The 24213-nt window shown below is 36.6% G+C and overlaps 2 protein-coding genes across 4 annotated transcripts; one reads left to right on the top strand and one right to left on the bottom strand.

Annotated features, from left to right (window-relative positions):
* The first annotated feature begins 81 nt into the window (after positions 1 to 81).
* Positions 82 to 8318, top strand: LOC107223724 (putative DENN domain-containing protein 10 B). Of its 2 annotated transcripts, XR_006903306.1 has the most exons (6): positions 82 to 128; positions 516 to 715; positions 880 to 1314; positions 1405 to 1522; positions 1737 to 2082; positions 7124 to 8318. XR_006903306.1 is itself a non-coding variant. In XM_015663508.2 (5 exons), the coding sequence occupies exons 1-5, from the start codon at positions 89 to 91 to the stop codon at positions 2006 to 2008; spliced, it is 1065 nt and encodes a 354-aa protein (XP_015518994.2). In that variant the 5' UTR covers positions 82 to 88; the 3' UTR covers positions 2009 to 2777. The 2 variants fall into 2 exon arrangements, 1 of the variants encoding a protein (XP_015518994.2); XM_015663508.2 differs by lacking the exon at positions 7124 to 8318 and having other exon boundaries at positions 1737 to 2777.
* Positions 2211 to 17637, bottom strand: LOC107223730 (mycosubtilin synthase subunit C). 2 transcript variants are annotated; one of them, XM_015663514.2, is made up of 12 exons: positions 17135 to 17637; positions 7669 to 7801; positions 7141 to 7416; positions 5846 to 5998; positions 5507 to 5733; positions 5118 to 5388; positions 4840 to 5007; positions 4426 to 4622; positions 4033 to 4222; positions 3591 to 3948; positions 3049 to 3496; positions 2211 to 2933 (listed from the first exon to the last, which is right to left on the bottom strand). In XM_015663514.2, the coding sequence occupies exons 2-12, from the start codon at positions 7799 to 7801 to the stop codon at positions 2796 to 2798; spliced, it is 2559 nt and encodes an 852-aa protein (XP_015519000.2). In that variant the 5' UTR covers positions 17135 to 17637; the 3' UTR covers positions 2211 to 2795. The 2 variants fall into 2 exon arrangements, with proteins under 2 accessions (XP_015519000.2, XP_046589984.1); XM_046734028.1 differs by lacking the exon at positions 17135 to 17637 and adding an exon at positions 7990 to 8028.
* Positions 17638 to 24213: the final 6576 nt, after the last annotated feature.

Raw genomic sequence — 24213 nt, 5'->3', positions numbered from 1 at the left:
TATTTCCAGTAATAAAACTTGTCGTACTATAATATTGTCTGACTGTGAAAAAACCTCAACAACTCACGTAGTACCCACGTGGAACAAGATGGCGCCAGCAATGGAGCTGCTTTCCTGCGGCATAATCGGTAATTTCGATCGATTATTTACGAAAAAAACTTCCAATTGCATCGTTTGCATCGTTGCCGAACGATTCGTTAACGCATTCACCCTATATGCATCGTATATTTCGCCCCATGAGCTCTTAGCTCAGTATTTTGACTTTGGCTCAATGGTTAGTTGGTCACGGGATTTTCCGTAACGTGAAGTCCACCGCTTTTTGCCTCACGTATATTACCTACCGCATCGGTAAGAGAGATGGAACCCAACAGCGGCTAACTTCACTCTACTGCCATTAGCGAGTTTGTGCGTCGAAGCGGCGTGGTAATTTCGAATAACGTTTCGATTTCGGCGCCGAATTGCGAATGGAAATATTGATTGACAGACCAAAGTAAAAACGGTGTCAATAATTTCAGAAAAGGATTGCAACGGTGATGTTCTGTGGACTTGGAACTACCCCGACGTTACAGAATCGCAAAAAGTTTTGGTGCTCAGAAAATCTTCCCTACAATCTGAGCACAATGATATTTTACCCTTCGTCTATGCCAGACACTCTCACAACTCCTGGTTCTATATTCAATGCACCGAAGTTTCCGACTCCGATAATTTACCCAGGGCAAGATATTTTGTTAATTACTATTGTCATTTCAATATTTTTGATTTTGATTAAAAGTTTTGATTTACTTGTCTCTTAGAGTGATCAGAAAAAGAATTTCCCTATTTTTTCGCAGCATTTCTAGGGAAACTGTGAAAGATAATTTCTTCGTTCATTTCCTACAGGTAAAACAGTTTGCGCTTGTTTTATTCGCGACAGATTTCAATCCACCAAAATACGAGGCACTGTGCCGTGTCTTGAGCAAAATGTACTGTAGGACTGGAAGTCCAACAGAGTTGCTGCAGCTCTATTTATCCGTATTCACCAAAGGCTCTTGCGCAACTCAAGATAACGGAACGTTTGTTTGCAATGAATACAGCGATCGAAAAGTTGCCAGTAACAGCACCAACCTCAGAGGCTTGATAAAGACTTTTGAGCTGAAGACAATTCTTATATACACAGCGATATTGCTGAAGAAACGGATAATAGTCTACCACCACAGCCTTGAACAGCTTCTTAGATGGATACGGACCTTCCCTGCTTTTATGAAACACAGAAATGTTACCGAATATTTATTTCCATGGGTCGACCTGGTTAAAGATGAGATACTGGAGCTTAAGGTTTATTTCTCCTCATGGAACTTTGAAATTTAGCCCGTTTGTTGTCTCATACATTGGCCATTATTAAATATCTTTGCTTGGATATTTCAGGGTCATTCTTCGTATATCGCAGGGTGCAGGGATAGTCTAGTCGCTTCACGGGCTGAGCTTTACGATCTACTCGTGAATTTACCTGCAAGAGAAATCACTATTGCGTCACACGCAAAAGGTATTACAAAATTGCTATAATTTGCATAACCATTTTCACAGTGTATTGGTACAAGCCACTCTTCGAGACAGAAGATTTACCGCTCGTCAACTTTTTTCAGATTATTCATCCAATATCTTTACTCCCTTTTCGTGAAAAAATTTTACGAAACGCTTGACCGCAAGTATATCATAAACACGCAATCCTTAACATCCATGTGATTTTTTTTTTCCAGAAAGTCTAACGATGACAAAGACGCACAAGGAAATAGCCTTGTTCATGGTCCAGCTCGGAGATAATCCATCTTACTCAGAGGTGCAAATAACATCAGAGATCTCAGATAAAACACAAGATCTTTTGAATCAGTTAAAATCGTTGGCAAGTTTAACAACGCCTGAAGGTAGAAAAATGGTATCCATCGAAACGTTTAAAGAGAAAAACTTAGCCCCTGCAGTCGAGAACTTTCTCATCAATTTAGCAATCGCCGAAAACCTAATCATGCTGTGATCTCTTACACACACAAAATATGTTCTTATTTTGTTCCGAGTCCTCTTACAAGTAGAGGTTTCCATTGGAATAAGGTGAGCGAATGTTACATCACTTGTTCAGTTGTTAATTTATGTAGTTAATCGTGGATGCGTGGCTCTTTGATTTTCATTTTCTTGAAAATCTCAGGGATAAGGTAAAAAAAAACAGGATCTTGCGTAAATTATTATGAATTACGATTTATTTAGGCAGGTGCTAGTGATAAGTGCATTTACAATATTTGACAGATGAATAGTGTAAATCATTGTGATTTTTAATGCTAAATACCTTAATCAATATATATTCAAATAAAACTACTTCCTAAATCATAAATAATTATGAATGATTATGGGGTTCGCACAGATTTCTCCGTTATAGCAGTTGAATGTTACTTTTAAAACTTGCAACAAATACGTATTCATCGGCTAAAGACATTTAAAGAGTATCAGATGTAACTTAAATTTATTCCACACTGAGGCATGCTTAACGTTCGTGAGAAGAACTTCAGGTACCTTATAATAATGATTGGAGGAAACAGGAGCAAAGCAGTTGTTTTCTTCATTTTACAGACAAATAAATATGTAAAGACATTAAAATTTCTAGTTCGTGTGCGCCCTTCGATTTATTTCATGCATGATATCTATTTGGTAATATCCTCGTCGGGTTGAATACTTATTTACAATTCTGTACAGATCTTCACTATCACTAACCAGTCAAACTAATCACATGAGCAACTACAAATAATTTCCAATCTGTTGACCAGAAAGTGCTAAACGCTTTTCCAACAGCAGATTGCTCTTTGACTGTCTGGCGCGTTTCCAAACGGCATCGAACCATCGGGCGCAATGTATTTGTTGACTTGGTAGTCATGTAAGACTTCATAGTTGTAGATATCAGTACCCAGTTGCTGTAAAGACGACTTGATAAATTAGTTTTATATTTGGCAAGTAAAAAAAAATGTTATTTTCGACATTCTTATAACGTTTTTCCCAAAATTTCTAGATACAGAGAAAGCCAATTACCTGTGTGAGCGGGCTGGTGTTTGTTGTAAATATGCCAGCGAAGCCCTTCTGCCTGGCGACTCTGAGCACATGTTCCTCCATCTCCCTCATAAGAGCGATATTCTCAGCTGAAGTGAGACTGCTGTTGGTTCCCATCATAAAACAGTGCAAAATTTGTCCCTTCCCCTTGGGCAGCTGTCCCTCTCGGATTGGCCCCTCAAGGTACTCCAAAAACTCAAATATTACTGTCAGTTTTGAATTTATCGTAACCTCAGGCTCGTCTCTCGCGTCGAAATTCAACGCGACGCTTAGCGCCTCGCCTGACGTGGATTTCACTATGAAACTTAATCCTTTCTCTACCAGAGGATCCCAAAGCTTGTGCATCAGATCTGAGTAATCTTCTCTGGTAATGTCAGGCATCAACCACTTCTCCAGGTCAGCTTTCGAGTAAAAACTGTCCGTGATCATCCTGTAGTTGAGACGTTAGCAAAGATAAGGTTTATTCCAAAAGAATCCTATCGTTAAGCAGCTTTTCGATCAATACTATCGAAGTGTATACTCACTCGACAACGTCTTCTTTGTGGGAATTATTGAGCTCCTCAAAAACGTACTGCTCTCCGTTGGCAGAGCCATCGGTGTCGGAATCTGAGTCGACATTCATCCTCTGCAGTATATCCCCCATGTTCTTTGCGCTTATGAAGTCAGTTATTCCAATCTGGTAGCCCTGGTCGCGAAGTCTGGTAACGGTGTAGATCGAATTCAGAGAGTTTCCTCCCAGCTCGTAAAAGTTAGCGTCGATGGTCACTGCTGCTCGAGCGCTACGTCCGACCACTGATGCTACCGTGGGAAAGAGGACTTGAGCTGCAGGGAGAAGAGACAGCGGGACATTTTCGTAGTTGCAATCGACGGCGATTTCCTCTTCTGCAAAATAAAATGAAGAAGAAGTTTGGAAAAAAGTAAAGTAGGGATTTAGCTTCTTGTATTTTATCATTGTTTCTCACTCACTGTTGCTCATCAATTCGTATTGCATCAGCAGTGTCTGTCTGTCAGTCTTTCCATTCACCAATAGAGGAATGGAATCAATCACTATCACTTGCGGTATCATGTAAGGCGGTAGAATGGTGTGCAGATAAGATTCGATCTGCAGTCCGGAAATATGTATGTTGTCTTTGGCCGTCACAAACGAAATGAGTGCCTGTAACAAGACAGATAATTAGTTGTGGTAAATGGAAGTCAAAACTATCAAGGTATTCACACTATTCGCCACATTTGAAAAAATTGCAGAGTTGATACCATCTTTATTCAACGCATCACAATTTAAGTCGAGGTAAAATGACTGCGATTTGTAATCTCTCAATATTCAAACATTATTCCACATGTTCTTTGCCTCTCATTTACCTGCGAAAGTTCACCGGGTTTAAAACAGAGAACGACCGCTTTGTCGACAGCAGGGGATGCCACGACAGCTCTTTCCACTTCTGCGAGGTCAACCCTGTGTCCTCGGATTTTAATTTGGGCGTCAGTCCTCCCCTCGTAAATCATTATGCCTTTTACGATCCTGGCGTAGTCACCAGTTCGATAAATCCGCGAGTATTCTGTAGATAAAGTAATAACAATTATGAAGAATAATCTGTTGCTCTTGAAAATTACGCCTCGACGTTCTTAGTTTGTCCATTGACCAAAATCAAGTGACAAAAAATCAGTGAATCGAATTCGTCACACAATCCTCTACTTGCAATGTTTTCTTCGATCCCATTAATTAACACTAATGACTCTCTTCTTTCGTCTTATTCATTCCTTCTTTATGTTCACCTGGATCCACAGCGTGTGGATTGTCTAAGAAACGATGCGGATCCCTTCCTTTGACGTAACCAGCTGCCAAGTTTTTACCAGCGCAAACTAACTCCCCGACTTCTCCTTGCGGCACCAACTGCATTTCCTTGTCAACAAGGTATACGACAGTATTATCTAACGGCTTGCCTGTAAATTGGATTGAAAGAACTCGCTTCATATTTTACTTTCATTTGCTTCTATCCTCACGGAAATTCGAATTCACAATGTTGTTCAAAGATATAAACACCGTCGCTTACCGATCGGTACTTTGTCCAGACCCTTGAGCTGTTGAGGGTGATTGATCAAATGGTATGTAACGTCCCCCATAACTTCTGTACTGCCGTAAAAATTAGCCAAAACATGTTCGCCGGACCGGAATCTGGCCAAGAACTGCTCGGCCAATGAAATAGTCAAAGTTTCGCCCGAGCACACCCAGAGTTTCAGGCTCTGAAGGAGTTCCTTGTCCTGCATTTCCAAGTACATTAGGAGAGTCCTCAGCAAAGACGGGACAAGTACGAGTCGTTCGATCTGTAGAAAAAAGTTCGACTGTCAGACAATTCAGAGGCGAAAGTAACGGCGAGTTTCGTCTTCTTTCTGTCCCTCGTGTCACATGGCCGGAATTTGTGTGTTCGGATCGTTCGCTTACCTTGTGTTTCTCCAGAAGCTGAATGAACCTCTGCGGATCCTTTGTGACATGCTTTGGAACAACGACGATGCTCCTTCCCTGAAGCAAAGGGCCCCAGATTTCGGGCACACTGTCGACGAAAGTCAGTGCAGTTTTGAAAACGCACCTCTCCTCAGTCGACGAATAAGGTAGCACCCTCCACTGCCAGCGGAGCCGATTCATCAGAGTTTCGTGGAGCAGTCTAACGCCTGAGTAGAAGGTACAAAAGGTTTCCTTCAAATTCTCCCCGTCAAGCATATTTCACTTGAATTGGAACGTAATCTTACTTTGTAATAATGTACTATCGGTACTATCACTTGCCTTTCGGCACCCCCGTGCTTCCCGAAGTGTACAAAACGATCGCCAGGTCAGAACACGTGTCCAAATTCATGGGCTCCGTCGACTCTTTGCTGGCTTCTTCTAAAAGCGTCTCGTATGTAACGACAGGCGTACCCTCGTATATTGTCATGTCGGCTGAAATCGAGCGATCGAATAAACGAAAATTAATAAATGATAAATCCCGTACAAAATTGCTGATTGTCTGAAGTTACATTTGAACGAGTCTTTATTCAAAAAACTTTTCGCATCTACCGCCACGCAAATACATTGCGCAATGTTATTTTGCATACAAGAAATTTCTGCTTGAGAAGTAGCCTTGTGCCAATGTATCCTATTTTCTGATCATTTGTCACTGTTGCAACTGTAATTGATTGACATTACCGATAGTATAAAGTAAGATATCGAAGCGATAGAATGCAAATATTCCTTTCCAAATGTATGGCAAAAAACATACATACACTGTGAATATACATTATTGGTGTCATACAGGGTTTTATTTTTCATTTCATTAACTGTCGTTCAATTTAACAATTTTATCTTAGTATGTTAATTTATCGCACTTCAATAACGATTTGCATCTTGAGCAACAAAATACTTCCCACTATCACCATGTCAACATGTATATATAGAATAAACGTATGCCACGTAGGTTTAAGAGCTGGGAGTACCTGTCTGGGAATTTTTTTCACAGAGTTATTTGCTCTCTTAGAGAATTTTTCTCATTACATCCATTAGTTGATTCGTTTTTAATGCGATAGCGTCAGCTTCACGATACGTTCATTCAAGCGTGAAAATTTTAATGCCGTACCGTTATAGCAGAGAATAATCATAGAATGTCAATAAAATTTCAACCAACGTATTATGAGTAATAACACACAGCGAACAGGATTTAATTATCTGCCGTTCATTACAATTATTATTAATAATAACTCGCATCCGAGACACAGCTGCCTTGTCGTTGGGGTTGAACCGTTTGTTGTGCAACGATAAGAAAATTGCCCATTAATCTGCATAACTCCAGGCTGCTCTGCAGTGGAATAATCGATTTCACTGCCTCTGATTATAATTTTTCACGCGAATCAGAGCCAAGGCTACTCGTTTTTTTACCGTTTGTTTATTACCGCAGGAGTTTAATTTTCTACAGCGCAGCGGGAGCTTTTTACGACCTAATAATTACGCTAGACCTTCTACGTCGCAGGGCGCATTGTCTACATTTGCAGTCTTGGAACAACAATCTATTCGACTATGTGAATTTTTCAGGATTCTTCATCGCTCACCTCCATCTTCGGCGACCACGAGGAGGGGCTCGGCTTCGTTCAGGATATGCTTAACTCTGGGAGCTGGAAACCCTGGATCCAACGGAAGGTAAGCCATTCCGGCCTTCAACGTAGCCAGCAAGAGAGTCGGAAGACGATCCGTAGGCTGCATTGAAATTGCTACGAGGGCATCGAGGCTGCTGGATCGACGACAGCGTTTTGCTAGGACCCGTGACAGCTGATTGGTTCGCGCTTCGAGCTGACTGTAAGTCAAACTTCTGTCCTTGCCAAACTCGTCTGTAAAACGAGATTAAAAGCTTAATCGCAACGTTCTTTTTCATTCGTTTCGTCCGTCAACGCAAATTATTATTTCTCAATTAACTTTCTCACTTTATAGACCACACAGCTAAATTATCAAAAATATTTGAACATGGTTTTCTCATGAATTTCATCGTCCAGAATTCCTCTTGTACCCTAGAATTTTTTCAATTCTGACACGGTGAGATATTTCAGCGACGACAAGTTACAAAAGGGTGAACGAAAATTTACCTTCGTAGACAATTGCTGTGTGATTCAGATTGTTGGCCGCCACTTGGGAGAATATTTTATGAACGAATACTTCCTCGTTCTTTCTGCCTGTGTTTTCTCCTTTGAGAACTGACAACTGTTTCAGCGAACCCATCTGTGAATACGAAAACAAAACAAGGGATGTAAATATTTCTTATAGCGTATAACAGAAATACTCGGGAGATTTTTGTCACAATGCAACAAATTTGATGGATTTTTTTTAAAAATACAGACAGATATTTAATTGAAAGAAAAAATGGCAGAAAAACTTTTCAGGAAAATGAGCAAAGAAAGCTTTCATACTAGAAAAATTTGTTACAGAAGTTCCAGGAATACATTGCCAACTCGAGTGCAAAGCGTTGAGCAATTTTATATATAAATCCTTGGGTATAATTAGCACAGAGATATCCTTACTGATAATTTCAGGAAAATAATAAATATATACCGATAAAATGGTGTTACAATGATTGCATAATAGTATATTTCTTGCGCGTATCGCAATCAAAATTAGTTAACAATACGTCTCGTACAAAGTAAGGAATATACGATGTAAATATTGCGTCTATCTACTTTCAATACACACCTGTAAGTATAACCATTGATATGCAAAAAAAAAAAAAAAAACACTGCGAGCATAATTTACAGTCTGCAGGCGAATAGCTGCCAACGAATAATTACTCCTAAAAACGTGTACACCAATTGATTGATGGAATAAATGCCGGAAGTTTGTTAATTACCGGTGTTTCAGTTTTCTTATGCGTTTTTTCTTTCCCGTTTTGTAATTCTGATCAATCACTCGTCCCTGAATCACTATATTCTTTAGGGGGTTGAAGTTAGTGAAGTTACTGTAACGATGCGTGTTTAGAAAAAGTCGCTACTCCGCACCTTCAGGATTGTCTGAATTTTGGTAAACCGTAAGAACCAAAACAGACTTATACATATTTTGAAAAGTCAACCCATTGAAAAAGTCATTCTAAAATTGCACAATAACGAACTTTCCTCTTACGTTACGTTACGTTAAGTTTACTAAGCTCGGTCAGCAATTCTTCTCACGCTTTTGCCTATTTTATAATTTCTTGTTCTAGTCTTTGTCCTAATTTCCTTTCTTCCCCTTTTACAATTGAAAAGAATCATTAGCGCTTGTAAAAATCGAATTGATCAGTTATATCGGTTAAAAAAACACACACACACTCAACGCGTGTAGTTCAAAAATTTGTAAACCAACAATAACACTGCCCTGCGAGTTGCTCAAAGTGTTTTTTTTTTTTTTTTTCTTGAATCCCATTGTTTGAATAATTATATATCCTCGTGTCAAAGTCAAGTAAAACTTATTACACGCTTCTATGTGCGTTATTTCACGTGACAGGAATATATTTTAATACGTTTCTGCAGTTTGACGAGCACATGTTATGTACATAAAATACTTATAACGATGTTGCAATCTCCAATTTGCTCAATTTCGATGTAAACATAACGTATCTTGTAGACATTCAATATTGCTCGCCGCTTCAGCATTACAACATACTTGCAAATATTTTTTATTTCTTTTATCGTAGAAAGTAAAATCGAATATCTCACAAAGCTGACGGGTGCATCTCGTGTTTGAATTTTGCAATACGCAGGACCTTCGAAGCCTGCGTTTTAAATTGTTTTATCATTCAATCATTGAGTATACAATCGGAGCTGGATAGGAATATTATTTCAAGAAATAATATTTAATAAAACGATACTAATTTAAGTTAATGACGATTCAATTTCTTCCTATATGCAAATCTTATTGTTAATTAATCAAAGCGCGCGACAAGAAACTTGAAACATATATAATTTCGCGATGATTGCCCGATGTATAAATATACATATGTATATATGTATATATATATACAATTCGATGGTATTAAATCGTGTGATAAAACTTGTTTCCTCAAATATTTTGACAATATTTTACGAGCACAAATATTTACGAGCGTTGACCGGGTATATTAAAAATACATCTCTCGCCGCATAATCACGAAATTTTCACAAGCGCTCGTGGCGCTGATTGAAAGGATGTAAATTTCGGAAATGTCGAGGTTTTTTTGCCCCAAACTTTGCAGCGACATAATCACACGATCGTTAATCATCAGCCAAAGGGTACGTCCTCATTTTGTTGGATCTATATATATATATATATATATATATATATATATATATATATATATGTATATAAATTTGGTATTTGCAATAAAAAAAGAAAATAGTTTGACATAAATTTATAGGTAGAGATTGTATTTGTTTTTTTTAAATTCCTCTTAAATCTGTTTTAGCTATTGCGCAAATATCAGTCATTATGTCAAAAAAGCAGCGATTCGTTGGCCTTATAGAGTATATTATTATTTTTTTTTTTTTCTGCTTTTACCAATTTATTAATACAACCTTACGACTAACAAAACTGATCCTTTCAATGCCAGCCGAAAGTGCAAGGTGTTACTTTTTTCCGCAAAAATCGTTGTATTTCAAACTTATTCGAACCAAGTGATAAAAATCATATTTTTAATAAATATCGGTCGAATGTTAATTTTTTTTTTCGTGACAATAATTTTTTCTGCTTAGATTTGCGCAACTTATTGCATATTCAAATTGCGTCTTTGGTATTACAACCCTGAATTTGAGATCGATTGGAAAAAGAGGGAAAGAAAAATGTTTACGATTCCTTACGGTATATTAATTTTTATACCGTGACATGATATCATCTATCAAGCGTCGTACGCGTTACATGAAAAGACTGAGAAAGTCAATAGATCAATGCAGGAAATCCTGTATACAACATAAATACCGCACATGCTAATTATTTCTATGGTTTATATCTCCATCTATAAACGTCGATCAGATTTATCGGCCAGTCTGCAAAGGCGTTAAGAGACTGAACTCGGTTTCCGGACCGAGAAAAGTGAAAGGGTTTCTTTCAACTGTGACACAAGCGCACGAAAAGGAAAAAAAAGAAAAAAAAAAACCATAAAGCGTTTATATAACGCAAGCGTGTTTTACGCGTTTTTCCACGCGCACTTTCCGCCCACAAAGTAACCGTTACTGTAACGGTTGAGTGACTCTACAAATGCGCATGCGCGGAGTACAGAAAATACCAGTTTCAAGTCTTGGGAGTTGAAAGCGATATTTTCCGCACCGCGCGCATGCGCCGTAGCGAACAAATCTGACGTTAAGCAATCCTAACCTCAATTTGGTGCTTCGTGAAAAAACGCGTGCAACAACTCTTGTTATAAAAAAAATCGCTCCTTTCGCCTCGCGTATTTGCAAAATAATTTTGTCTTTGACTTGACCTACGACTCGATATTGCAAACTCAGACTCGGCCCGAGAATAGACCGAGTTTTCCTCCTCGTCATACAATATATATATACATATATTGTATACTACTTCTTATATTATCCTTAAATGCATCTGTTACAGGCTCCGCGTTGAGATAGTTATTTGATTAATATACGTCCACAGATGTTGGCACGAAATATTGGCATTGAACGTAAATGGGGGCGGGGATTGCTTTTTTTTTTTTATTTATTATTTTGTATTGTTTAAAATAATTTTCTCTTCTCTTGGTTTCATGTTTCTCATTTCTTGCTTACCTTCTGTGTCTCGAAATGCAATCACCGTGTACACTGATTTATATTTTATATATATATGTATATAGATCCGTATGTATACACCAACATTCTGCAAGGACGATGATTTCTATTTGTTGTGTCCTTAAAAATCCCACCGTACCTCGCTTGCATCATCGTACAGTTTTATACGAGAGCGATATTAATTAGGAAATATCTGCACGTCCACAGTCGGGAGGAGAAACAGACGTCTCAAAACCAAAAAATAAAATAATTTAAAAAATAAAAAAAAAAAAAACAAAAAAAAATATCTAAAATCGTAAAACCAAGTTTCAAGAAGCGAATGTTATGCAAACAATTTATCCTTAACGCTTCGGCAGACAAACGAAAATTGTAATACCAAAGTTTGACAAAAACCGCACTGTTGACCCAAAAAAAAAAATAACGAAAGAAAGAAAAAAAAACTAGCTACAAATCTTGAATCGCAGACTATAAAGCGCTGCAAATTTCTAATCTCAGAATCAGTTTCGTTATATTTTTTTCACGCCGCTTTGCAGGGTTCAGATTGTACTCTCATGCCTGATTCATTCATACACAAGCCACAAATTTGTTCCTATTGTGTATATAAAAGAGGTACGATGATAAACCGTTACAGGATTATACAGATTTCGATAAATTTGATAAATATGTATAAGCCAGTTCGGTTGTTGGAATATAAATTTATAACGCAGATTAGATTAGAGATCGTTTATGCGTATAATTTGTATTACAGATTGTACGTAAATAACGGGCTGCATTTAATAACGTAATACGGCTGCATTTATTGGCAAGGTGATCGAATAGCGTAAAATTATTGTGAAACTGAAACACGAAAGTTATGATCAACGACCTTGTCCCTGTATAAATAAAGCATGTAAAGGTACGCGTTCTCTACGCGACTTGAACCTACACCGATTTCCCTGTGAAATTCTCATTGTATTAGTTTCTCCTTCGCTCCTGTGATTCCGTTACGCCGATTCACGATCAGACAATTTGATGAAACCTTCATTTCACGCGGAATTTCGACGAGCCTCAGCGGCGATTTCGTTGAAAAATAAATTGAACAAAACAAATAATTAAACAAAAACCAAAATAATTTATTAATTACCCACACATGTCAGAGTCGCGTACGACCTCGTACTACGAACTATAACGGTAGAAGGGCGGATACAAAGTTTCTTTTTTCTTATTGTTTCTCAAGAAAAAATTTTCAATTAACGGTGGAACAAACAATATTTCAGTTTAACTTTCGGTATTAACTGTAAGACGAAAAAAAATAACAAAATGTATACCAACTATCAGGTCGCATCCGCATTTTTTTCATCTTAAATCGCGCAAAAAACTTCGAAACGAAATATTTACTAGATTATTTATTCATTTGTATCATCCAAAAAATGCTACACAATCAAATTTACATAGTAATACCTAAAGAGGTAAATTTATGCTTAACGCTAATAGCAAAAAAATACAAACTTGAAGAAATGATTTTGACATTTTTTTTTCCCCGAAATCGATAAATCTTCACATTTCGAAGGGTTTCAAAGCGTTTTCGAAAAAAAAAAAAAGAATTTCGCCGACAACCTTGTACTGCAGCTACGTTCTGTATAATTTTGTGAGATATGTAGAAATTTTGAAAATTCTTACCAAAATCGATAAATATTTATGTATCGAAGGTTTTTGCGTCGTTTACGAGGTATAAAAAAATTTCGGATACGACCTTATATCATTTACAAATATAATAGTGTGATGAGAAATATATTTTCGTATCCGCCAAATATAAGGTCTTGATACCGTAATTTCTTTCATTCCGGTTAATTTTAGTGCAAAAATGCGTTTTGAGTGACATTGAAGTGAATGCAGTGAAAAAAAAAAAAAGAAGAAATTATACGCTCATTTACCTCGAAATTCACCTTATACCATTAGACACGCGACATTGTTATACATATAATCGGCATCGTCATCGTCGTTCTTGAAGAAAAACGCATGTGGTACACACAAAGTAACTTTACTTGGTCAACGCCACATTAATAGCAAGCTGATACTTATGGTCATGCTCGAATAGCGAGTGTCAGGAATAACATATTGTAAAAGCATAAGTCAGCCTGATGGAAATAACTTCTGAAGCCAGACGACAATGATTCAAGCGAGACGCGTGAATTCTTTCATTTCATCTCTTCGCCCTTTTTTTTTTCTTTTTTTTTTTTTTCTTGCCAGTTCTCTTGGCTGTCTAGAATTTGGTTTTTTTTTTTACCTTCGTTTTGTTTCGCAATTATTGTTCTTCTTGGTGCGCGACGATTGAAGGAGGAGAAAAGAGAAAAAAGAAAAGGCAAAAAAAATACTATAACGAGTAATACAAAACTAATTAATTAGTACACAAAAAAAAACAAACAGACAACGCTTTGGTGTTTATAAAAAGTTTTCTCCTGTCGTTAATTCAAGGTTGTTTTAATAATCGATCTCAAGTGAGTGACTCTACTTGTGTATTTTTTTTTTTTTTTTTTCCTTTTTTTTTTTACTCTCTAACACTCGACAAGTAATAGCCTGGAGGAGAGAGGTGATACAAAGAAATCGATCTGTTGGAAAATCTGCAGTTCTTACAATGTAACGATAAACGGTCGTGTTGACTTTGCATATCTGATACGTTGTTGCAAAAAGAGAGACTAAAAAATTTGAAAAAAAAAAAAATTAATCATTCATAAATCCAGGTGCGTACATACAAGTCAGCGGTGAAAAAAATCACAAGGATATTTTTGTAACTACTTCGCGATGCTTGCCCACGAAGTAATCGTCGTTGAAGAAACAAGGTTTTTTTTTTTTTTTTTTTTTTTTTCGTTTCCTCGTTTCTCTTTGCATCGCAGTATTAACTTCGGGAACTTTATTCTCCTGCGTTTCAATTACTCAAGTTCCGCTTCACTTGCGGTACAGCAGCATACATTGATATACACATGTAAAGTTCCCCGTGCGACGAAGAAGAAAGAAAGAATTTACGGTCTGCAATGGAAAGATGAAAACATAAATGTACCACAATATCGAATTTTTCAAAGAATCGAAAACTTGATTCGTGGATTTCAAAAATATGGAAAGTCAAAGTGTCGAGGAATAAAAAAATCAAATAAATAGCTCAAAATGTTGAATTCTCTCGATGATATAGAATATATATATATATATATATATCGTACATACTAATGCTGTGCGATTGATCGATTAATTGAGTATTGCGATTAATCGTTTCTTTGATTAATCGATTAATCGAAATTATTACGAGGCAACATCGATTAATCGAAACCGTCGATTAACCCTTTCAGTCACATCGCAAAAATTTCCATGTCCTAACCTTATCAGAGTTTATTTACAACTGCAAATAATCTTTGTCACTTCGCATGACTATTAAAATATCGAAAATTCTAATGTTCGGCCAGAATTACCGAATTTTTATAGTATGTTCGACTTTACGTCCGCCATATTGGATCCGCCATATTGGATTTGAAAATTATCGAATTCCGACTTCAAATTCGTGATCAGCGACCACAAAAAACGTTGAAAAATATGTGACCGAAAGGGTTGATCGATTAATTGGAAAATCGATTAATCGAAGCTGTCGATTAATCTATTAATCGCACAGCACCAATATACACAAAATCTAGATGTTTCCGATATATGTTACAAACTTTGTATATACTTTTAATTTCTTATACTTGAATATTCCACATTTTCACGACTTTACGAATTGTATTTTCGCGTCTTTGAAAATTTCATACTTTCCTCCTTATCAATCGATCAGCCGTTCTAGTTGTTTTCTTTTTTTTTTTTTTTTACCCCCGCCTATTATTCGTCGCCGATCTCCTTTTCTACCGGCACGCGGATTGTCATCGTCATCATCGGCGTGAAACTGCAGGTGATTGCGTCGATGATTTCACCCTCACGGATATCCTGCGGCAGCGCGGTTTAATATGGATATTGAATGATGTTCGGTCGGTGGATCGCGAAAATAAATCGCAACAGCTGCTATGCAGAAACGATGTGCAACGAAGCGATGAGCACCGAGTCTGCAGATATTAACGAGCTGCAGTTCGAGCTTTTACTCGGTGTCCTTGTAACGTGACTCACAGAAAATACGAAAGCAAGGTGCAACGAACTACGTGACTCTTACACACACACACACACACACACACACGCGCGTATTATTTTCAAATTCGGTTCAAAAAATTTTTTTCCCCCTTTTCTTTAAATTTTCTTTCCTTTAAATTTTTAACCCACTTGTACTGAAAAATCGATCGTTTTACGATATTCTCGTAAAGGAGAAAAAAAAAATAAAAAAGAAAGGAAAAAAAAAAGTCGATCCATTTCAAAAATACAATTTCCGTCGATCGATCGAAACGATCAAATCGATTTAGAGATCGTTGAGGATAAATTTAACTTTGAAATAAACGACGTTGAAGAAATATTCCTTCTTCCACCAGTTCTTTTCAAAAATATTGTTTATCATCGACAATCGATCTGTACAAATAAGAACAATTCAACTTTTAGTGGAAGACGCGATATATGTAAATATACATTTTTTTTTCTATCCATTCCCCCCCCCCCAGTTAACGATTCAAAATGGTTCAGAGAAATTAACGGATAATTTTTACGGAAAATTTGAAAAAAAAAAAAAATGTCAAGACTTTTAGACGCTCTTGATTTTCTTTTTAATCTATCGCTGGTGTTTATTAATTGAAAAGATTTTACAGCGCAAGAAAGAAAAAATTTTCTACAGTTCGAAGTATACTAATTTTCATCGACAACGAGTATCAGATTATTGTGGAAGAAAAAATGAAACATTTTTTGCGACCTGAAAAGAATAATCGGTAAACTTTTCGCGAGAATATACCGACCAATTTTTTTTCTTTTCTTTTTTCTTTTTTTCTACTGATCTTAAAGAGAAATGCATCGGATTCGAAGCATCGAATGACGACTTCAATTCTCTGTATTTGTATCCTCCACGCATTCCTTGCACTGGGTAAAACCTGTTTTGCAACATAATTTAAGGAAAATAATTTGCGTGTTTCGGACGAATCGGCAACACGTTACTCACTAAAAATAACTTGACATCGGTCAATTTCTTTTATTCTTTATCTCTGCAACAATACACGAAAATTCTAGTTTCCGTATCTATCCTTCTCTCTCCACCCTTCTCTTTACATCGGTATTCCGTCCAAGTGCTTGTATGGAAAAATAATATTCCCGCGTCATTACGTATTTGTACAATTGCATTTGCGACAAATCTATGCGGTATAATATAATTAAACGCGTGATTATTCAATCCCCGTAATTTATCTCCTCGGTTCAATTATTATATTATACAGTATGATTGACTATTTTTTTTCTGTGGGTGCTTTTTTTTTATTTTTCAATTTCTTTCAATTTAATTTATAACCGTTTCGGTTAATCATCTTATCGTTACATACGTTACAAGGACTTGAAAATTTTTTAAATGCATTCCGGGCTCTCTTTACAATTACTTGCCAAGAAATTTATCGCATTTGAATCGAAAGCGAATGAAATTTTTCAAAAAAAAGAAATACATATTTTCAAACCAAAATTACGAATTACGAGCGTATAAATTTTTTTTTTTTTCCAATTCGTACGTTAAACAAAATTTTCAACGATCGTGTAAAACCTCACTGAAAGTTGATTCGCAACTAAAAGTTTCATCACCTTAGAGCGTCTCCGCTGATCTTAGATCACGCGGACGAAACTCGAAAAAACATTGAACAAGAAAAAACAAACTAACGGGAAAAAACGGAAAAACGGAAAATAACGAGAAACGAATTCTTACCTTGAAATTTTATCACTTCTCTTCGAATCAACGAATAAAAACGACGAAGAAGAACGGTGGTGAGAAAAAAAAATAAAATAATAATAATAGTACACACTGCACAAGTACAATATTGTATAATAATATGTATATTCACCAAAACCACTATATAATTTATGTAAGAATATTTCTGACGAATTTAACAAGAGCAACAAAATACTCGTGTATATATATTTATAAATAATGGTAAAATCTCCCGCACTTATCCACAATCTACGAGGCCTTGTTTTTTTTTTTTTTTTTTTATCCCCTTTTACATCGATTTCGTCGACCGATGCGGTTGTGTCGCGATTTTCACTGCCGCACGTTTTACGAAACGTCAACGCAACGATGTAAATTCTTCCAAGTCTTGGAAGTGGCAAGAAAAAAAAAAATTAAAAAATTTAAAAAAATAAATAAAAAATAATAGGGAATAGAGAAAAAAAAAACCGAATGCAAAAGTATCGTCAGTGAACTTATGGCGGTGGCCTCCGCTACGGATACTACGGGAGTGTAGGGCGTTTGACGTCGTCCCCTGCCTTTTATACGAAACTACCACACAGGCTTCAATCCGGGTAATAACTATATGTCTCATTGCCGTTGGTGCTGCTCGCTCGTTCCCTGAATCAAAAAGAATCGTATTATGCGAGATAGCGAGAGTCGCGATTATCATGGTCACTCGCTGTGTATATAATAAGTATATGCGTGTAACGTCGATCTTCGTTAATAATTTCACTTCGTTATTCGTGAAAACAAAGAAACTGTGAAAATATTGTGAAAAAACATATTTTCAAACACGACCTGCCTCGACGAAATTTAAATTATTAACCAATCGTCGTCGCGAACTTGTCGATGACGTTAATTATTGTTTTTGTTGTTCTAAGGTTAAAATCACCAAATCTTTTGGTCACATTCCGTTTGTTAAACTCGTTGACGTGATGATTCGAAGGAACAAAGAAGGAACGATTAATACAAGGATGACAAACGATCCTTTTCGATTTTAAAATATGTTCCGATAAAAATCGAGCTGTAAAAAATTTATTTTATTCCAATTTAAATACTTGCTTTCGAATACATTGAGCCAAAAGAGAGAGAGAGAGAGAGAGAGAGGAAAACCATTAAACGAAACGTTTCAAGTAATTCGCCCGTCTTGCATCAGATTCATTTGTTGTAGAAATACATGTGTATGTAAAAACGTCGATGGCTGTCAAACTGGATGACTGGAAAAAAATTGTTCGACTCAACAAACGCGGTTATTCCGATTTCCGACTTGTCATTATACAGCTGTGATAAGAGGTTTGATTGTGACGAATGTTACCTTCGATTTTGAATACCTAATTTACGTTTATTATATCAACACGTTGCAATGAATGTGTTTGTCCACGATACAGATTCGTTCGATTTTCTCCTCGCATCTTCTTCCCATTCCCCTCGCCAAAAGTGTCAAAAAGTAAGGGTGTAAATTGTTAGCGACGAACTGTTCGGGTAATGAATAAATAATAATTAAACAAAATTTGAAACCTTTAAGTAAACTCAATCAAGCTGAAATCATTGAAATTCAACGTGATCTCCTTGGCATGGTAATAAAACTAAGATCCATGAGTTTTAACTGGAGGAAAATTTCGATCATTGATTATTTTGTAGAAAAATTATGAACACCGTTGCATTTTCTTTTCTTTCTTTTTTTTTTATGTAATAAATGAAAATCAACGTTGAAGAGATTCGATCCTTACAGTCTGCTCCAAGATTGCAAGATGTTTTTTTTTTGGGGGTGGGGAGGGGGGGGATTTCAACCTCATCGCCTGTCAGGGCTTATAATGTATAAATAATGCGCAATGCGAACAAACCCGTAGAGAATATTTTCTTTCAACTTAAACTTGCAGCGATAACTTCTTCCTAGTTAAATGAATAAAACTGGATGTAAAAACGTAATCAATTTCATCGGTTCCAGCGAACGGTTGAATCATATTACGCTGGAATTCATCTCGAATTATATGCACAGTTTGTTTTCACTCTATTCACTCGTTCATGCTTGTCCTAGGATATGTCGAGGTGAAATTTCAACGAATAATTCTTGAAACAGTTGATGAAAATAATCGAAATATTATTGCGTTATTTTCGCAACTGGTCGACAAAATTGCGCGTAACGAAGTACGTAATAATTTGAGGTAAAAAATGGCATTATTTTGGTTAGAAAACCTGCACAGCAGGCGTGAAATTTCGATGATATGCACATTTGTCCCCCCTTTCCTTTTATCATCATCATCATCATCATCATCATCAATTATTATTGTCGATAGAAATTGAAACGTGGAATGAAACGCCGTGACGCGCATGGAAATATCTGTGCGAAAATTACACGTTGCAGTTTGACCGGATTTGTCGGCAGGCTCCCTATAGTACAGTTTCTGCGAAGCGTACGTAATAGGTAGAAAGGTGTGTGGGTGAACGAACGCGAAACGATCGTGTTTGAGCCAAGTTTCTTTCCTTCATTTCCTTCATTCCAATCACATTTTCCTCGACCCGAGTCGTATTTCGTCACGCAACGTCACTATTAAATAGGTATTAACCATTGCTTGGTTGTGACTATCGTTTGACATCGAAAATTTCCGCAATCGGTTGAATATGATCACAATTTTTTAATCCATATCAATTTCGGATAATCATTTTAAATTACGTAGACGTGGCGAACAAACATTTCTCGACACCGTGTCCTTTTTCTATGTATCATTCGGGTTATCGTTGGGAGATGAAAGATTATTGGATACAAGATTTCGTGCGTCAAATTATAATATTAATCATGGCGTATCCAAGCTCAAAAAACGAAAAAAAAAAAATATTGTCGATTCAAACGCGTCATGTTTTGCAGCGAATTATATCACAAGGTTATCAAGGATTTGTTCTTTTTTCTCTGGCATACATCACCGAAAAGTAACTAATAGAATCAAAAAACTCACTCGTAACTTGACCTCGAAAATATCCTTCGTTCGTTTTAACAACGCTAAATTATTAAGACCCACTGTTGCGGCGCTTTTGCGGCGGGAAACACAGAGCGACTGTGTCAGTTTGACCGCCAGCGGCGCCACTCCAGAGAAATCTTAATGCCGAGTATTCCCATATTTTGATTTGCGATCGTCCTTGATGCCGTATGAAAATTGCAGATGCCATCGACACGAAACCGTCTATTCTTCAATTTCTCCGTTCTGACGATTTTTCACCGAGTTACAGCCCTCCAAACTTTTCAATCGACAGAACGGCCGCCATTGAAGTTTCCCGAGTGTCGCGCCATCTTGCGTTGGATAAACGCTGCCGAAACTTTTCTTCGCTTCTCGTTTATCTTCCATAACGTATCGAGTGGTTACCTAGAATCGGCCACCCCGTATATCTCGTTCACTACTAATGTAATAAATTATGGCTAATTTGGATCCGGCAGTTCTGTAACCTTCAGCTAACCTTCGGCTGCGGGTTAAATATATTATACCAATTAAGTTTTGACATTATTGCGATTTATTACGTATTACTCCCTTGTTTTTCCGTCTTTTTTTCAGCTTGTCAAAAATTTGGGACACTATTCTGAAATGTAAATTACACGAATTAATACGAGGTATATTTTCAATTAATACTCTATGAAATCAATCGCCAGTCCGTGTAAACAGAATTTCAAATTAACTAACGTAGATCGGCTACTGCTAATCAGAGTCACCACGAAACGTTCAGATTTACGGAAAATAATAGCAGTCTGAAGTAATCGGCAATATTATTGCTAAAAAAGCAACGTTCTTCAATCTGTGAATAGCGAAATAACGATATTGGGGTTTTGTAAGCCTATTTTTGGAGAGAAGAAAAAAAAAAAAAAAACGCCCCATGCAAAATCGATAACATTCTTGTTGTTTTATTTTTTAATTTAATTTTTCATCCCTGATCGGATCGTCTTTCCAAATTTCTAATCGCTTTATCTCTGTGTTGCAAAAACTCATCGTTACACCTGATTCGCTGGGTGACTGCGTTTCAAAGTCAGTTGCTTATCTTTTGATTTGATTGATCGTGCTTGTAGCTATGCTCCGGGTTGAAATAAAATATTTTCGCGGACTTTCGTTCAAACTGGTGACATCGGTACCGATAAATAATTAGATGCTAGGCACGTCAAGTATATGCCAAGGAGTCCTGTCAGAAATAGAATTTGCATCTCCTAATTCGCAACGTTATGTAAACTGTAATTGCGGTCGTTCGTATTCGGCATTAAGTAAGGCTGTGACAAGTTGACGATTTATATGTCAAGGAATCGTATTATTATTACTTCTCTCTAATTTCATTAGGCATCTCAATTAGCCAGATTCAGTTCAAGTGCTATCTGTGATTTACTTATTATACAAGGATTTATTATTCCGTTGAGAAGATTGACTAGGACAGAAAATTCCGTTGGCTAAGAGTTGGCTTCTGGCCACGAGGGGAAACTTTTTGTAATTATTCGCTCGAACCGATGACGAAGTACGGAAAATTATATTGCAGTTACTTTACTAAACAAAAACCGCAGATATATACATCGTATATACACGCATATTGAATCATAAATCAAACACGATTTGTCGTAATTATACTATCGAAATTGGAGATTGAATACCGACTTCGTGAATAAACGTTGCAAAAATATTGATGCGCGTAATCAAAAAAGTTGTGAATATTTCTCATCAAGTCTCGAAATTCAAGTCCCGAGTCACATGCATTTATTATCGATGTAACATTTTGGTCTACATGCAAGTTATTACTCTAAAAATTATTCCCTCACCTTCTCCCTTGCGATTAGTTCGATAACAATAACGAAAAAGCTGTTCATCTCAAATACAACAATATTCATATTGATTAAATATCGCTAAAATATTTAAATATCAGTGTCAGTTGTATGTCGGAGCTTTTATTGCACTACGACAACAAATGCGTAAAACGGATAATTGATTTTACATACATGTCCCGAAAAATAAAATCATTCCCTCACCGTGTTACAAGTATTCGAATGAGATTTGTGAACGCAGCCTTAAGTTTTTAAAACCTTGCAACATTCCTAATATGTACGTGTGGCGGTTGATATATATATATATATATATATTTTTTTTTTTTTAACACTGAATTTAATATGCGCAAAAAAGCATTTGGTTGAGATTATTTAAAAGTTACATTTGTATTTGTCATTACCTCACTGTACGAATATGGAGGTAAATCAGTATATATGCTTATGACGTAATTTTTTTTTTTTTTTTTATTGCAACTTAAGGAGTAAAATTTATACACAAAATGCTGAAGCAATTTCGGGTAATATGCAAGTGTTTTTCCGTATTAGCTTGTGTTCGAATTCGTCATTCTCTCATTATATTTAAGAGTGAGAGAAATTTTCAACAGACATACAGCGAAAAAAAAGAAAATAATGGAAAGATAACAGAAGTTTTCCCTCATTTCGTAATTATTTTAAACTTATTTCTTTATATCCAACAATTACTTTCAAACAGACCTTATTTAGTAAAACTTCGGAATTCACCGATAAATAATTTTTCGCTCGGTAAGAAATTTTTTTCATAAAACCCTAAACGAAGTTTCGTAATTTGACGAAAATTATACCTTTGTATAAATTTAACAACCAATAAATTTTCTTCTCAACGCCGTTCCGACCAGGTGCGATAATTCAAATGACTGTCGTGTCTTCGCGTGTGTACCATTATTACATTTTATGTGTGATGCTAGAACAAGCCAAATCACGTCGCTGCGTGTCAATGAATAATACGGTAGTAGTTGGATCGGTTTAGCTATTCATTTGTTACCTAACCCGTACAAAGGTAAGTTTTTTATGCTTGGCGCTTCATGTTGCGTAACCGTTTACGGATTAAACCTTTCAGGCTTTAATTAACGTTATCTGCCTTGAGTTGGTCAGTTCCGTTTCTAATTTTACAATCGCCAACAAATCATCCTCGCTTCTTCTGTACCTCTTTCGATACGAGCGTTCCATGTTGGCACGATTTATTTTGCAGCATAGAAATGCAATTCCGTACTACGGTGGAATAAATTAACGTGCGTGTCTTTCTTCCTGTTCATTGCTTTTTTTTTTTTTTTTAAATATGTTTTTCATTAATTTTTTTTTATTCTCGTGACGAAGAATCCGGTTTTGGAGATAAAGTATCGCTCCAACTGTGTTTGCCGAGTGGCGAATTCAGTGAAAAAACATGATCAGGCTAATCGTAAGATCAAAAAATGAATCGTTATCTGATATAAAGTTTGGCTAATAATGTACAACCAGTAAAGTTGGAAAAAAGGTGACGTCTCGAAAGTTTTACAAATATGCCAAAACTTGCGACTTTCGATTTATCTCGACAGTTTTTTTTTTCTTTTGGCAAGATTTTTCGTCGGTTATTTTTTAATCTTCGTTGAATCCTTCTTGCCGAATTGTTTCTTCGACGGACGATTGTATTTTTTTTTTTGACGTTTTTGCAAAAATTGCTTGTTCCGCGAGTAAAGAAGATAGCTGTTATTTATTTGCAACGCCGAAATTGACGGTTGCAAAATAACAAATAGTCAAGATTTCATGAACGATGAGCGACGAAAATTATGTACAACATAACAGCGCGGTTATTGCGAGGCTCGGTACAGTCTTTTCACGATGGTTAAGTAACGACTCTTTTGATTGGGTCAAGTGGCGAGAACAATAGCGGATAGAATATATAAAGAGCTTATCAGCCATTACAATTTAATACGCCACATCCGCGTTTCTGCCTCTATCTACATACGTATACTGGGAATTTTTGTTGGAAGGACCTGCTCGTAGCCCGGGCGATTCAAATTGCCCAATTTTGATTGGCTGACATCGTTGCTCGTGGCCTGAAGCTAACCTTTGCTGCCGAGAAAAAAAAAAAATTCCCTAGAATCGACCGGCTGACTAGTAACAGTCAACCATAACCTCTCGCCTGCCATGCTGGTAACATTTTTACGAAGTTGGCCACGCTCGTAAACTAGACGAGTTTGAATTCAGGGTGGCCACTAAATGTCCAACACGAAATTCCCTGATCAGTGTCTTTCAA

This window comes from Neodiprion lecontei, chromosome 3, assembly GCF_021901455.1.
Source record: "Neodiprion lecontei isolate iyNeoLeco1 chromosome 3, iyNeoLeco1.1, whole genome shotgun sequence".
Taxonomy (NCBI): domain Eukaryota; kingdom Metazoa; phylum Arthropoda; class Insecta; order Hymenoptera; family Diprionidae; genus Neodiprion; species Neodiprion lecontei.
Note: the sequence above shows the minus strand (reverse complement) of the source record. Positions and strands in the feature narration are given on the sequence as shown.